Raw genomic sequence first — 16891 nt, 5'->3', positions numbered from 1 at the left:
CCTTCACTACAGCGGCACTTAGGTCCTCTCTGATGGAAACCTTATGGATGGTTAAAGGCTAAACTATTATCAGTTTTACAGGCCAAGATGGGTCAATAATGTCTCTAGGAGATGGGTTGGAAATAGCCTTTAAACAATTACACATTCTGCATCGCACCACTTCCTGGCCATATTGTACCTACTGGGCACAGACATCAATTCAATGTCTATTCCACATTGGACCAACATAATTTAATTGAAATGACGTGGAAACAACGTTGATTCAACCAGTGTGCGCCAAGTGGGTATGTGGTTTCTGTAAGCCTTGAGCTGTCATGTTCTACGTTAGAACGTCAACACATTTAGCTTATGTTAGTTCACAGCCATTGCTCTTCCTTGATGTCCTGGTATTGTGACTGGAGTGGTGACAGTCAATACCAGCCTGAATCCACAACCCACTTACTCCATCTTTAATATGCATGTCTGCGCTGTCGTCAGTCACATAGTGTTAGGCTCTCAGCGAACTCCAAATGAAGCAGTTTTTCCTCTCAATTGGCCCTTCAGAAGATGGGAGCCTTGCATACCTCAAACAACTTGACAGTTAATTAATGTTTCAGGAGCATTGAGTGAGCACTGACAGCAAGCCAATAACACTGGATGTCTAGAAGCTACTATCATCTCTCCATCTCTGTTCCTCACTATTATTCATATTTTCATAAACAAATGAGATGGTTGGTTGGCCAGTATGCAAGCTGATCAGACAGGGCTTCTCTAATTCTGGTGACAAATGAGGATAAAGCTTGTTTCCAATCTTACACCACAATATTACCATACCACAATGTATGTCCATTGGTTCAGATACGCAAATATCTTTGTCTGCTAAATAAGACCCAGCATTTCTATATTCCACAAACTCGTGTAACTTTACATCATGAAGAACACCAGGTCAAAAAGTCATGAAATAACTGCAAAATTTTCTGTACAAATAAAAGGTTGCACACTATATCACTGTTGCCAGAGGCATTTGAAGAGGCAGGAATGTGTCAATGGTTCTGGTCTAGAAACAGGTTGGAGATTTTCCTGGGAGTTGAGTCACAAGGTTCAGCCGGACTCAACTGGCGAAGCAGAAAAGCAGCCCATTTCCCCAGTGCTCCCCTGTTGCACAATCTCAAACTTTGTCAAATCAATTCAAAGTTTATTTGTCACGTGCGCAGAATACAACAGGTGTAGGTAGACCTTACAGTGAAATGCTTACTTACAGGCTCTAAACAATAGTGCAAAAAATGTATTAGGTGAACAATAGGTAGGTCAAGAAATAAAACAACAGTAAAAAGACAGGCTATATACAGTAGCGAGGCTATAAAAGTAGCGAGGCTACATACAGACACCGGTTAGTCTGGCTGATTGAGGTAGTATGTACATGTAGATATGGTTAAAGTGACTATGCATATATGATGAACAGAGAGTAGCAGCAGAGTAAAAGAGGGGTTGGCGGGTGGTGGGTGGGACACAATGCAGATAGCCTGGTTAGCCACTGTGCGGGAGCACTGGTTGGTCGGCCCAATTGAAGTAGAATGTACATGAATGTATAGTTAAAGTGACTATGCATATATGATAAACAGAGTAGAGCAGCAGTGTAAAAAAAGGGGTTGGGGGGGCACACAATGCAAATTGTCCGGGTAGCCATTTGATTACCTGTTCAGGAGTCTCATGGCTTGGGGGTAAAAACTGTTGAGAAGCCTTTTTGTCCTAGACTTGGCACTCCGGTACCGCTTGCCATGCTGTAGTAGAGAGAACAGTCTATGACTGGGGTTGCTGGGGTCTTTGACAATTTTTAGGGCCTTCCTCTGACACCACCTGGTGTAGAGGTCCTGGATGGAAGGCAGCTTAGCCCCAGTGATGTACTGGGCCGTACGTACTAGCCTCTGTAGTGCCTTGCGGTCAGAGGCCGATCAGTTGCCGTGCCGGGCAGTGATGCTCTCGATGTTGCAGCTGTAGAACCTTTTGAGGATCTCAGGACCCATGCCAAATCTTTTTAGTTTCCTGAGGGGAAAAGGCTTTGTCGTGCCCTCTTCACAACTGTCTTGATGTGTTTGGACCATTCTAGTTTTTTGTTGATGTGGACACCAAGGAACTTGAAGCTCTCAACCTGCTCTACTACAGCCCCATCGATGAGAATGGGGGCGTTCTCGGTCCTCCTTTCCTTGTAGTCCACAATAATCTCCTTAGTCTTGGTTACGTTGAGGGATAGGTTGTTTTTCTGGCACCACCCAGCCAGGTCTCTGACTTCCTCCCTATAGGCTGTCTCGTCATTGTCGGTGATCAGGCCTACCACTCTTGTGTCATTTGCAAACTTAATGATGGTGTTGGAGTCGTGCCTGGCCATGCAGTACAGGAGGTGAATACAGGAGGAGACTGAGCACGCACCCCTGGGGAGCTCCAGTGTTGAGGATCAGCGTGGCAGATGTGTTGCTACCTACCCTCACCACCTGGGGGCGGTCCGTCAGGAAGTCCAGGAACCAGTCACAGAGGGATGTGTTTAGTCCCAGGATCATTAGCTTAGTGATTAGCTTTGAGGGTACTATGGTGTTGAACGCTGAGCTGTTGTCAATGAATAGCATTCTCACATAATTGTTCCTTTTGTCCAGGTGGGAAAGGGCAGTGTGGAGTGCAATAGAGATTGCATCATCTGTGGATCTGTTTGGGCGGTATGCAAAATGGAGTGGGGTCTAGGGTTTCTGGGATAATGGTGTTTATGTGAGCCATTACCAACCTTTCAAAGCACTTCATGGCTACAGACGTGAGTGCTACGGGTCTGTAGTCATTTACGTAGGTTGCCTTTGTGTTCTTGGGCACAGGGACTATGGTGGTCTGCTTGAAACATGTTGGTATTACAGACTTAATCAGGGACATGTTGAAAATGTCAGTGAAGACACCTGCCAGTTGGTCAGCACATGCCCGGAGCACGTGTCCTGGTAATCCGTCTGGCCACGCAGCCTTGTGTATGTTGACCTGTTTAAAGGTCTTACTCACGTCGGCTATGGAGAGCGTGATCACACAGTCACCTTGAACAGTTGATGCTCTCATGCATGCCTCAGTATAGAAGTGATTTAGCTCGTCTGGTAGGCTCGTGTCCACAGGTCTGCTATGACTCCCATAGGATGTTAACTAGGCAGTGCTCATTGTTTCTGAGGAATGGTTGAAAGTGTAGATCCTGCTGAAAGTGTTTAGTACTGTAAAGCTCAAACATGAATGGAATACCAACCATTAAAGTGATATCTGGAACGTTAGTATAATTTCAGCCAGTAATTTTGAAAGTGGTGCTGGAGGCAAAACAGGTCCCTGTTTTTTGTACACTATAGTACGTCATCCAATTGTGTAATACATCTATTCCGTATGATATATTACGTCATACATTTTTTTTAAATACAATGTAATTTTTTAGCAATTTCGCATATTTTTCGAATACAAATCGTACAATGTGTTACAAATGTGTTGTGCCTAAGATCCTGGGCTGCATCTGTAACCCCCTAAGGTCCACACCCCAGCAGGAATTGAATTAGCATAATAAACAAATCCTCACAAATACCTGTCAGTTTAAGCTAGAAATATCTGTTTTTTAGCATTGGATGTGTCTTAATCCACCACATCCACCTACAGTATATGGAGACTGTTTAGTGCCAAAAATAAGGGCTTGAATACATATACAAAAAAAATACATTTTTCCTGATCTTTCTTATATCTCTCAGATAATATTCTGCATGAATCTGCTGGGAGCTAACCAACCATGTTCAATGTTAGCTAGCTAACATTAGGCTCTAACTAGCCAAGCAAACGGTTCTGGGATACGAATAATAATGTTATACACTTTACGTTAGCTAGGGAGCCAGCCAGCTAACGTTAGCTAGCAAGCTAACAGTACATTTTAGCTTGAAATGAAACCACTTTCTGTCAAAACTTTAAACGTGTCATATCTGAAAAAGTCTAGCGTTAGCTAGGTACAATCTTACCCGTATACATCATGGATGATGGACGAGTCTCCATGTCACAGATGCCATGCCACGGTTGCCCTTAGTTTGAAGATGTAATCCGGAGACATGTGTTTTCTCTATCTCTTTAGCGATCATACTCTAATTCCACTGATTTCAAATCTCAATCCTCCAGAAAGTGGAAAGCAACACTTATGCAGCTCCACTACACAATACATTTTTTTAAAGCCGCGTCGACAGGATTACCAACACAGACTGACCAGCTCAAACAGACAGAAGCCTTCCAGAAGCCTTGGCAAACCAATCTGAACTCCTCTCTCGGCATGTCCATCCCATCCATTATCTCAGCCAATCATGGCTAGTGGAAAGGTTGCTGACTTTTTCTGTGACTTAACCAACAAGGCTTGTAATTTAATTGTAATTACAATTGTATTCGTATTTACAGATGGCATACAAGTTTGTTATTATGGCACATGAAAGTGCACATGTTTCAGAAGACATTTCTGCCAAAAAAACACATTTAGATTTTAAAGAATTATAATAAACGTTAAAGTGGCTCTTTTGTGAAGTCGTGACTTGCGACATATGCCTAGTGTATGTCTAAGGTTTTGACTGATCCAATGAACCTTTGCATTTCAGTTCATTTTAAAAAAATCAAGACTGCCCAAATGTGCCTAATTTGTTTTGTAATAACTTTTCATGTTCAAAATTGTGCACTCTCCTCAAATAATAGCATGGTATTCCTTTACTGTAATAGCTACTGTAAATTGGACAGTGCAGTTAGAATTTAATATTTCTGACATTATCAGATGTCTATGTCGTCGGAAATGTTCTTGTTACTTTCAACCTCATGCTAATTGTATTAGCCTACGTTAGCTCAACCGTCCCGTGGAAGGGACACGAAGAAGTTCCATATAGCTTAGTAGAACCCCCATTATCCATAAAATCATTCAGCAGTGTAACACACTATCCATAGTTCCCCCTTTTTCATACCAACCCTTCGCTGTTTGACAGAAGACCTCCGCCACCCTCTCTCTCCGACCCTCTCACTCTTGCAGGCGAATATGCCAGCTGCTAGTAGCCTTTGATTTCATCATGCCCCAGATCTGCACTGTAATGAGTGTGCAGGCCAATCAATAATTCACTGGAGTTGAATAAAAAGTGGGTGATCAGCATGTGTGTAGAAAGCAGAATGTAATCAGTGCCAATCAGGGGCCTGCATTCTGCATCCACCACGATCTTCCTCTGTCTGTCTTTTTTCCAGTGAATGACGACTGACTGCCATTCCCTGGCAAACTGTCAATTCTATTCAAAGTTTTGATTGCCCCAATTGCCTCCATGTATGGACATGTGAAAGTCATGATTAAATTGCAGCAGTGTCTGTATCATCCATTCACATTGTCAGTAACAGCACAAAGCTGAACTGTGCTTTGGATTTCTGAGGCAGCTTATTCTCATTCCATTGTTGCTTACAAGCCACACGTATGACGTGACCAAAATCTGCCCAATGTTCCTCTGACATCGCTGCATCAGTGAACATGGACACAAGATATTTCAATTTCACAGGAGAGAAAAGGAAAACAAAACTGAAACCACTCACCTCGCCTGTCTCTCACAAAGCTGTATTCTATTTGAAGAAATATCTCTGTTCTTGCCTCGTACAGGTATTATTTAAAAATAGCAAACAGGCAGTTTTACACATAGTCACACAGCTGCAGACCTCACCTTTTATGAACCTTCTTATGTCCAGGACATGTCTTCTATCAATCCAATGGATGAGTCTGATGCTTGACCAATACCTTCATCAGTGAACATATGACACGCTGACCTGAAAACAACAGTTGTTGTTGTATACAAGTATATGTCTTTACATGTTTACATCATAGCTAGAACACAATGCTTTTCTGTTTTCCCTCCAGTGCCTCCTGAAGACCCAGTGATCAGTGGTGGTCCGGTGGTGAGCCTGAGAGCAGGAGATCCCCTAAACCTGACCTGCCACGCTGACAACGCCAAGCCAGCCGCATCAATCATCTGGATCCGCAATGGAGAGGTCCTCAATGGAGCCATGTACTCCAAGGTAAGCATCGAGGTGTGTAATACACAGTTTGTTTTCTAAGGTTGGAGGGAGGGTTGGGGTTTTTGAGGGTGAAGTGGTTAGACAGTTACCCATTCCTATAGATTGAAAGCAAAAGCCCTCATTCATTATTACCGGCAAAGTGAACCAAACACTATTTTCTTCCATGTAATAGGTTATGTCACTCATCAAATTCCAGTTGACAATCCTTTCCTTGAAGTTTGTTGTGAATAGCCACTAAGGGCTCCTGACTGGCACAGTGGTCTAAGACACTGCATCACAGTGCAAGATGCATCACTGCAGTACCTGGTTCAAATCCAAACTGCTTCACATCTGGCTGTGATTGGAGTCACATAGGGCGGTGTACAATGTACAATGTTCTTAACTGAGTTGCCTAGTAAAATAAAAAGCACTAGCCATCTGTGATGGGTGATTACTTGTGCCATCTGTAAACTGTGTCTCAGCATTCAGCCAAGTTTGATTGGAATAAAATATCCTGAAAATCCAAGGTCTTCCTTGGGATATCTAAAGGATGTTTGTCCTCTTCGCCCAGCTAATGCTTCTACTCAATCAAGCAGATGGTGGACGATAAGAATGGAAGTTGCTGACTCTCGAGCACCTTCGCTGTCTCCTAGGTGCCCTGCTCTTTTCAGTGGCAGGATCCATAAAGAGATCCGTTCAGTCCCTTTTCTGTTGGAGAAGCCATCCCTGATCCCTGCCAACCAACCCTAGCCTTCAACTCAACCATGATTCCACCACACGTGATGCCACACAACACTGCCTTCGGACCTCTCTGGCACTTCAATGACACTAACTCGCAGGCTAAACTTGTAATGAACCCCACTGTGTGAGTTTCCATATAAACGAGGAGCGTGAGCGGGCACCAACTCTCTCTCCGCTGTCTCATCCCATTATCAACTTTTTCCAAAGAGCAGATAAATTCTATTGATTGGGCTGGGATACGGCACAAGCAATTTGAATAAAACGATTGCCGGAGGTGGCGTTTGCTAATAGTAGGGGGATAGCGTGCTTCCTGCCTCTTTCTGAAACAGCAGCAGCAGCGATGTGGGGACATTGTAGCCCAGCTGATGGATGGCAGCAGCAGCTGAGCCATGCAGTCTCTAGACACAGCCTTCCTTCATATCACTACCATTAAAAAGAAATGTGTTCAATTAGAAGCGGATGATTGTCTCCTGAAAAATTGAGCTTTTGAGAGGATAATTGGCCGTCCTGCCTCGCCCCACGCCTCACTCCACACCCCACAGATGATGGGAGGTAATGTGGCCAGATGTGCCAGAGTGAGATGGGAGTTTCCTGATGATAGCTTCCCAGGATGGCTTTGACCCCCATAGGTCCCTCAATATCCAAATGGATCAATTATCTACCATTTACCTTTCATTAAGGTGTTACTTTGTGGTAAGTTATTGGACTTGATATGATCATACTGTATGAAGCAGTTATTAAAAATATCTGGTTATACTGCATGTGAATGGGATTGAGTATGGGCTTGACCTGGTACCTACGGATGAACATTGTTGTACTCGTTGCATACGTTGTGGGGAGGCCTAGTAGAAGCTTCAGATGGTGGAAACATCTGAATTTGAGAACAAGGTCTCATATCTAAACCCTAACACTCCTGTAGTCGGTTCGATTCCCACAGGGGACTAGTACTAAAATGTATAAACATGACTGCACTCACTACTGTGTGTTTCTCTGGATAAGGGTGTCTGCTAAACGACTCAAATGTATCATGTAAATGTAAACCCAAACTACATTTCAGTCAGCTCCTCATGGATGGACTGGTAAAAAACATAAGGGGTATAACAGTAGGAACAGCCACAGGGACGAGGGAATCTATTGCTCTGTGAAACATTCAAATGCATGACACAAAAAAAGGGAGTTCTGCTTATCGTCCCTCTCTTCCTCCACAGATAAGTTTCCCTGCTCATTCCTCCCCTACTCCCCCACAAACCTTCAAAGACGCTTCTTTATCTGTCGTTCAATTTCATTATTTTCCTCCCAACCTCATCTCAGCAAAGTTTTCTGTATAATTAGAGAGATTTCCTTTTAAAAGGTAATGCTCACCACCAAGTGAGGCGGGGGGAAATCATCCCGGGGAAAAGAAGCTAATTAACTTTAGAGAGTGTATTATACATGTCACATTTTTCACAGTCAAGAGACAGAGTTCCCAGTAGTTGATCTGCATATTAATCTATAATACCCCTTATTTTTTCCAGTATTTCTATATTACTCGCTACATTTAACCTGTTTCAAATCATTAAAAAACGATCAGTCTCTCTCTCTCTCTTCCATTGTTTTTCTCTCTTGTCAATGTAATTAACCTCACTAGCTTTGTGCAAGATACATTTAAACTAGGCCTTAGGTGCACTAAAAGAGTAATATAATTAATATTGTTAAACAGAATTGTAGAAAAGATCTGTCTTTCAGGTAGTAGGATTAGATAAGTTAATCAAATAAGACCTCTTTAATCCCATGACCAGAACAATTATGTAAATATATTATTTTCTCTTTTGAAGAAATAGGGAGTACAAAGCTTATGCAAAATATCTTATTCCTAAGTTAAATTAATATCCAGTATTGAGATTTGAAATGAGCTTCTGGTGTGGTCTGCAATTAAACAAATGCTGATTTAATTTAACCTGGAGCAACTTTTCAAGTTTGGACATATCAAAGGCTCGTTAGATTAACAGAATATTCATGTCAGCCAAATTATTAGACATCCCTCTGAGCCTCCCTTCATATTCCCTCTCACTGGGATTCTAACCTAAACTAATCAAGGTATTTCAGACATGCCTGCAAGGTGAAAACTGTCCATCTTTTATTTGTATAAGCCTTCCTGTTAATTGTAATGAACAGAAAAACAATTAGTGTAAAGGTTAGGTAAAAACCATATACAGCCTGTCAGAATTTGATTATTTACTACAAAACTTGCAGGTATTCCTGAAAAATCAAAAAAGTTCCATATTTATCAGTAGAAATGTAACCAGCATTATCACTATACTATAGGTGTCACGTTCTGACGTTTTATTCTTTGTTTTAGTATGGTCAGGGCGTGAGTTGGGGTGGGCAGTCTATGTTTGTTTTTCTATGTTGGTTTTTGTGTTCGGCCTAGTATGGTTCTCAATCAGAGGCAGGTGTCGTTAGTTGTCTCTGATTGAGAATCATGCTTGGGTAGCCTGGGTTTCACGTTTGGTTTGTGGGTGTTTTGGGCCACAAGGTACTGTTTCGGTTTTCGTTTTGTTCACATCGTTTATTGTTTTGTATTTCAGTGTTCAGTTCGTTTTGAATAAATCATCATGAACACTTACCATGCTGCGCTTTGGTCTGATCCTTCTTCCACCTCTGAGTGCCGTTACAATAGGTTCTCTCATATTCACTCAATATGACCTTCTACTGTCTCTGCCCCCTCATCCCATATCTTGAAGAGCAACTTTCACTTTCTCATTCTCCATTTTTCAGTTACTTTTTTAACTTGGGAAAGGTATTCTCCTCACATGCTCCAGGCAGTGATATGAGAAATCATCAATTTGTAATTCGGGCTATTTTAAAACAGCTAGTGCTTGGGTGTTGAGTTCTATACTGTAGCTGGGCCTGTGCAAGATGAATGACTTCAGACAGGTCCAGAGCTATGAGAGAAACAATCCTGATGGTGTCAGAAAGGATATTACATTGACACATCCCACTGTTGACAGATAATATGTTCTGCTTTAGGGGTGAGTGCCAGGCCTTTTGTAGCCTGGTTAGATCAGAGACACTCTTCACAAAGGCATTTTGTTTTAATGCAAATGCAGAAGAACAATATATGTACAGTATCTTTACGCTATTTTGCGTATTCCTTACATACATATTATTTCACTCCAAGACAATAGTATTTTTTTCTTGGCTAGGTACAGGTAACACGTGAGTAAATGAGGGATACAAATTATATTGAAAGCAGGTGCTTCCACACAGGTGTAGTTCCTGAGTTAAATAAGCAATTAACATCCCATCATGCTTAGGGTCATGTATAAAAGTGCTGGGCAGTTCGTTATTTCGGCCATTATGCCTATGCTCCCATAGGATGACAATGCCCCCGTCGACAGGGCATGAGTGGAGAATGATTAGTTTGATGAGCATGAAAATGATGTAAACCATATGCTATGGAAATCTCAGTCACCAGATCTGGTCACCAGACCAGATTCTGGAGCAGAGCCCGAAACAGTGTTTTTCACCACCATCAACAAAACACCAAATTATGAAATTTCTTGTAGAAGAATGGTGTTGTATCCCTCTAATAGAGTTCCAGACGCTTGTAGAATCCATGCCAAGGTGCAAGGAAGCTGTTCTGGCTCGTGGTGGCCCAACGCGCCCATTAAGACATTTTGGTAGTTTCCTGTATTTCTTAAGAAGCCTTATAGTCATTGACTGGAGAAAGCAGAAAAGTAAGATGGTGAAAAGGCATACATGTACTGTATGTAAAAACCTCCAAACGAATATAATGCTAGGGTCCTTAACACTTTAATATGCAGTCAGTGTGTGGCATATCTAGCTGGGTTTCTGCTATTATGCGGCAACCTGTCAATAGCTTTCATTGTGACATGCCTTAATATCTAAGGATTATTGCTGTTAAATATACATATTGTCACCTTTGGCGAACTTACAGAGATGATTATATACAAGGACTTGTGGAGAGCCTGTTTCAGAGGGTAGCTGTCAACTTTCCTCCCACGTGAGTCATAACCTTGGTTTGAAAAGTACATAAAGTACATCCTCAAAGGAAGTTCTCATCAGAGCTCCTCATAGTGCTGCTGTAAATAAAAGGGTTTCATCACAACCTATTTGTTTGTGAATTGAGTAATTAAATTGTGAATAAACTGTAGAAAAATTGCAGAGGAGCATTTTGTTTTGCGGTTATAGTGGGACACACACACACACACACACACACACGCACACAAAGCATCAAAGGAGTTTAGATAATGAAGAGCAACATGTCCTAACTTGGCCTTTGCCTGAAATGTCCTCTATAGCTGGACCTCTAAAAGTGAAAATAAAACCGATTTCTTTGCTCATATCATAGTGTGGAACCGGCAGAGCCAAGAAAATAATATGATATTGGAAGAGATTCTACTGTGAATCCCAGTAGTTTATTTGTAAAGCTAACCCAGGGGTCGTGTAATGGACAGTATCTTTGTATAGAGCACCAACAGAGTATTATTTGAAGCAGTATCAGTCTTGGCTTTGTGGTTGGCCACACAGTGCCCCTGGCATGGCCAATTTGTTCTGGTGGGTGAGCGTGCACTGTGGCATGGTGGTTACAGGGCTCCCACAGTCCTCCCTGAGCACCAGGCAAGGCAGAGTTGTACCGGGCAGCCTCCAGATGGCTCTCACAATGCGAGTAGGGCTGCAGCTCAGAGGATGAGCACTGAAAAGAAGATTGATTTCCTTTGTGGTGTATGACAAGCCATGCGCCAGAGCACAACTCTCCAGTCACACAAAAGAGGGTCAAAAACAGATTTATTTTCTCGGATCAATCAGCCTTCGAGCAAGACTACAGGCTTGAGCTTGCCAGGGGTTTACTTGTCTGTGTTGTCCACAGGGGCATCCAGGGCATTCAGGTGAATTGCTGCATTTGCGTTCCAGGCCTTGAGTTTAGATTTATGGTGTTATTCAGAATGTTCCACTCTCTCCACTACCACGTCATCGGTGAACTCTAAACTCTTTCCTTTTCTCTTTTCCTCTCAGACACTGCTTCGTGATGGAAGGAGGGAGAGTACGGTTAGCACCCTCTACCTGTCTGCATCCAACATCGAGACAGGCCAGCAGATCATCTGTCGAGCATCTAACAAGGCTGTGCCCAATGGCAAAGAGACCAGCGTCAACATCGACATCCAGCGTGAGTTTCCCCTCCTCTAAAGGCCTATAACCTGGTCCCTGACAAAACGTTAGTGTGCCCCAGGGTATTTCCCACCACAGTATCAGCCCCTGACTCGATGGATAATATGTTTCTCTATGTTTACCATTTCTACTTGAAAGAGGTATTTTGAGCACAAAGAGGCCATTTTGACAGTTGCAGTTATAAACATCTAGATTCATTGGAATAAGCTCTGATGCATAAGCTTAATTGGTTTTGGGTTTGCATTTGTTGTGTGGGTTGGTATGAGATCACCTTGTTGTTTCCAGTGATGAAATATCACTAGACCCGTCTGTCTTAAGTGAATGGGATTTTTTCTTTGCTCCAACAATCTTTCCCCGGCATTGTGCACATATCCCTGGCTCTTTTATTTCCTCTCCTATGCTATAAATCTTTATGATGAGAGCATGCACAATTCCTCTCCAAAATAGGAAAAGTAAGCCCAGCGTGTAAAACACATTGAGCTTCAATTGTCAGAGAATCTTTTTCGATCAAGAACTATTCACAGTACGAGTTTGATTCTGAACAAAGGGATTTTGCATCAGCCCCCTTCAACACCATTAAGTAAGACTAATAAAGCAGAAAATGCTATTTAGAGATCCATTACAAGTGACGGCTCCATTCTTTTCATTATGTATGCCACGAGAGGCGCATTCTGGCTCAATGCCAGCATGCAGGCGAATGGAGGCGCCGGTATACAAATGATTAACAGTTGTTGGTGTTTGCATCCCTCGCAGTTTGTTTTAATGTTTTTGTCATGCAAAGTGAGAGGAAGTGGGGTGTGATTGCGTGAAACGGAGAGTAGTGATGGGCTATGTTACGATGGCTCTTCCCTCCACGCTCCAAACGGGGTTCCTGTGGTGTGATTGGGTGAAACGGAGAGTAGTGAGGGGCTATGTTACGATGGCTCTTCCCTCCACGCTCCAAACGGGGTTCCTGTGGTGTGATTGGGTGAAACGGAGAGTAGTGAGGGGCTATGTTACGATGGCTCTTCCCTCCATGCTCCAAACGGGGTTCCTGTGGTGTGATTGGGTGAAACGGAGAGTAGTGAGGGGCTATGTTACGATGGCTCTTCCCTCCACGCTCCAAACGGGGTTCCTGTGGTGTGATTGGGTGAAACGGAGAGTAGTGAGGGGCTATGTTACGATGGCTCTTCCCTCCACGCTCCAAACGGGGTTCCTGTGGTGTGATTGGGTGAAACGGAGAGTAGTGAGGGGCTATGTTACGATGGCTCTTCCCTCCACGCTCCAAACGGGGTTCCTGTGGTCGTGACACAAGGCTTAACAATGGGAAGGAGTAGTTGCTAACAAATAATCCCGGAAAACGATCTTTGCAACTTGCAAAACAGGCCTCTCACTCACCTTCTGCCACTCTCCACCTCCACCTCCACTCTTGGCATGTGAACAGGTAGCGAGGCTGGTGTTCCTCACCTCTGTCTCCGGTGCTCACGCTGAGATCCACACTAATTAAGCCGCACAAGAAATAAAAGGCACTTTAATTTATGTTCGAGTCATTGGTGCAATTTAATAACTTCCGATGCTGACTCATTTGATTATTGGGTTCATGCCTCGGCGACTGGATATGAAACGCTCAAAATACACTGTTGAAAATATCATTCAGAGGAAAATGAGAACGATGAATACAAAGCTTGTGTGCAATGAAATACATATTAGGAGGTGGATGGTGAAAGTTTAAACACTTGCTAGAGCTTATAGAATTAGATTCCAATGAGCATTTATAGACAGCCTGAAGACCACTTGAGTGTGAATACAGACAAATAATTTTCTAATAGAGGAAGTGTGCAAAGAGAGGTATCCATCTGGTTTCCAATTGCTACAAGAGAAAACGGGTGTTGAATGAATAAATGATGGAGCGATTGGCTAGGGAGAGAGAGGTAGACATGCACCCTCTTTCCCCCCAAACCTCTCGTTGACAGAGTAGTCACCACAGAGATCCTGTTCACCTCTCTACAGGGGTGCAGTGTGTAGGACAGGGGGCAGTAAATATTGATGAGAGACAGCTGTCTGCTCACAGGACAGGGAGGTACCCGGGGGAGTGAAATAGTGGAGAAAGGGCCTAAATAAATATCTTTCCAGACCTTTCACACCGAAATAGACACACAGAAATGTAAGACTAAGTCAAGCCATTTTGCAGGAGGATGCAAATTCCAAATTATTATTTTTTGGCCCCCACCCAGTACCACCAGATCAAGGCTAAGCTAAGAGAATACATGACCATGTTCCCTTCAACTCCTGAGGGTTGCTTTAAACTCTCCTCAAAGCAAATATTCCATTGGACCACACGCAACATTCTGGCCTGAATGGCTAACTTAATAGTACAATTGCTGTGTTACCGAAACAAACTCAAGATGAAAAGCGTGGAATAACATACATTACAGCCATTTGTGTAGTCCATGCCAAGTACTAAGAAAAAAATATATGCTTGTTGCCTTTGTGTGTTGTATCTCATATGTTATGACTGGTGAACAAGTGTTCCCAGGTCCCTCCAACAAAGGCTGGCAGGATCGATGCCAGTTCCAGGGGAATGAAGGCTATTAGTCCTGCCTAGGCTTTCATGAAGGCTAGATACAGTACATAGTCTTTGAGGTGCTGGTGAAGCAACTACACATCCACACACCATGTCCAATTTTAGTTAGTCTGCTCCCCCTGCATGGAATTCTCTCTGGAACGCTGAGTATTTATCAAATCAAATCAAATTGTATTGGTCACATACACATGGTTAGTAGATGTTACTGCAAGTGTAGTGAAATGCTTGTGCTTCTAGTTACGACAGTGCAGCAATAACTAACATGTAGTCTAACAATTCCACAACAACTACCTAATACACATAAATCTAATTTAGGTTGTGCTTTTGATTTATTTATCTATTTCAATGGAGGCCAGTTACAATGGGAGAGGAGAAGAGAGGATCATGGTGGAGAGGTTTGATAGTGATCTTCTGTCACAGATACAGAGTAATATTTTACGGTCATGAAGGCATGTGTCACTGTGTTTCAGAGACGGAAAAGAAACAGAGAGCAAAAGAAAGAGAGAGAGAAAGATTGTCTTCAGTACCACAGTAGCCTAAGTACTGACAACAGAATGTTCTCTATGTTAAAATGCTATTGAGAAAGAGAGGAAATGTTTTTATGTTTAAATGCTATTGAGAAGGAGAGGAAATGTTTCTTTAAGTTTAAATACTATTGAGAAAGACAGGAAATGTGTCTTTATGTTTAAATGCTTTTGAGAAAGAGAGGAAATGTTTCTCTACTGTATGTTCAAATGCTATTGAGAAAGAGAGGACATTTTGCTCTATGTTCAAATGCTACTCAGAAAGAGAGAAAATGTTTATCTATGTGTAAATGCTATTGAGAAGGAGAGGAAATGTTTCTCTATGTTTAAATGCTATTGAGAAAGAGAAGAAGGATGTATGTGAGCACTTGGGTGCGTGTGTCTCCACATATTAATTTTAGTGATTGTCTCCATTCCCTTCATTTAAATGTGATTAATTGGATCTATGTGATAATGTCAGCTACAACAAAAGTAATACATGTTTTCATAGTTTTAACTCTGTGGATAACTTTTATTTTGGCCACCTTTCCCTTTTAAAAGCCTTAACTCTCTCAGTCTAATTTTGAGTAATCTAAACATTACCCCAAAACTTTACTGCACAGCGTAAGCCTGTGTCAAATCCAATACATTTTTGGGCACTATTTCCCTTTATCACTTTAATGTGCTTGTGAATTACATTGGCCTCAGCATTTTCAGCTCAACACAAGTTCATACAGAGTTATCTGACCTGGAGGGTAAGCATATTAGTATCTAAACATGCAGGAGACAGGAGGCAGGGTGAGTTCAGGACCATGGATAGAGTGCAGACTTTAGTTGTGCGAGTGAGTACATTAGTTCACTGTAATTATTTGATAGCAGAGAGTTAGCCCATGGTTCTCTCTTAACTACACCATGACTTTGGGCATTCTTTATATTGTGCTCTGTAGACTTTTTTAGGGTAGGGCAAAGCCTGAAAATCACATCCTCCAACTCTGAACCAAAGACACCATATAGCAAGCCTCATGATAATATCTTCAGCCTGGCTGGCTATGTGTTTATCTGTCTGTTGAGCTGCGTCCAACATGTGTGAACGGCATCCCACACACAAGGGGTGGGGTGAGGGTTAAGGCTAAAGCGTTTGCATTGCAAATAAGTCGAGCAACGGCAAGGTAATGCCATTTGTTGAGACTAATCAATAGAAAACATGCAGATGTGTGGTGGGGGAGGATTTGTGTTTGTTACCCAGCTCCTCTTCATGCTCTCGTTGCCTAATCGAGCACATAATGACAAATTGATCTGGAAAAAAGAGAGGGAAACATGGGTTGGAATTAGTTTTGGCCGCTAGTTCGAGTATGCCAGAGGTGTAATGATTTTATCATAAGGACTACAATTGGGAGCAGTGGCTCAATCTGGATTAATTGTATTGTTACTTTCATGTAAGGTTTTGAATGGAAATCAGTAGCATCTGTACCATCACTCAACTAAGCTATGCCCACCAGCCTCAACTGTTTTCTCTTCAAACTTTTGAAAGTAAACCATGTGTCGGATCTACTGTTGAACCTTCCAGGTATACTTGAAAATGTAAAAAGCCCAAACATATGGCCTACAGTCAGAATGGCAAAACATATGCCTGCATTGTGTGAGTGGGTAAATAAATGCATGGTTTTGGCTTTGTGTGTTAGTCAAGCCGTGAACCTGCAGTTGTCTGCCCCTGTGTGCCCGCCTCCAGTAATACACCCTGCCAACCAGCAAGCTGCATCAATATCCGTATTGCTAGGGATATGCCACTGCCCTAGTTGTGAATAAACAGACTCCCCATCAGAACCAGCCGTTGCTCCTGGAGGCTTATCCTCATGGAGGAACAGCTGTGCACCCAAAGAGAGTTGAA

The 16891-nt window shown here is 42.5% G+C and overlaps 1 protein-coding gene across 1 annotated transcript in view; it reads left to right on the top strand.

Annotated features, from left to right (window-relative positions):
* The window catches only part of LOC139382969 (kin of IRRE-like protein 3), a 212693-nt gene that overhangs the window by 160978 nt on the left and 34824 nt on the right, over positions 1–16891 (top strand). The window contains exons 4-5 of the mRNA XM_071127248.1: positions 5888–6045; positions 11785–11935. Coding sequence (XP_070983349.1) covers positions 5888–6045; positions 11785–11935 — 309 coding nt within the window. The remainder of the gene's footprint in view (positions 1–5887; positions 6046–11784; positions 11936–16891) is intronic.

Source organism: Oncorhynchus clarkii, chromosome 24, assembly GCF_045791955.1.
Source record: "Oncorhynchus clarkii lewisi isolate Uvic-CL-2024 chromosome 24, UVic_Ocla_1.0, whole genome shotgun sequence".
Taxonomy (NCBI): domain Eukaryota; kingdom Metazoa; phylum Chordata; class Actinopteri; order Salmoniformes; family Salmonidae; genus Oncorhynchus; species Oncorhynchus clarkii.
Note: the sequence above shows the minus strand (reverse complement) of the source record. Positions and strands in the feature narration are given on the sequence as shown.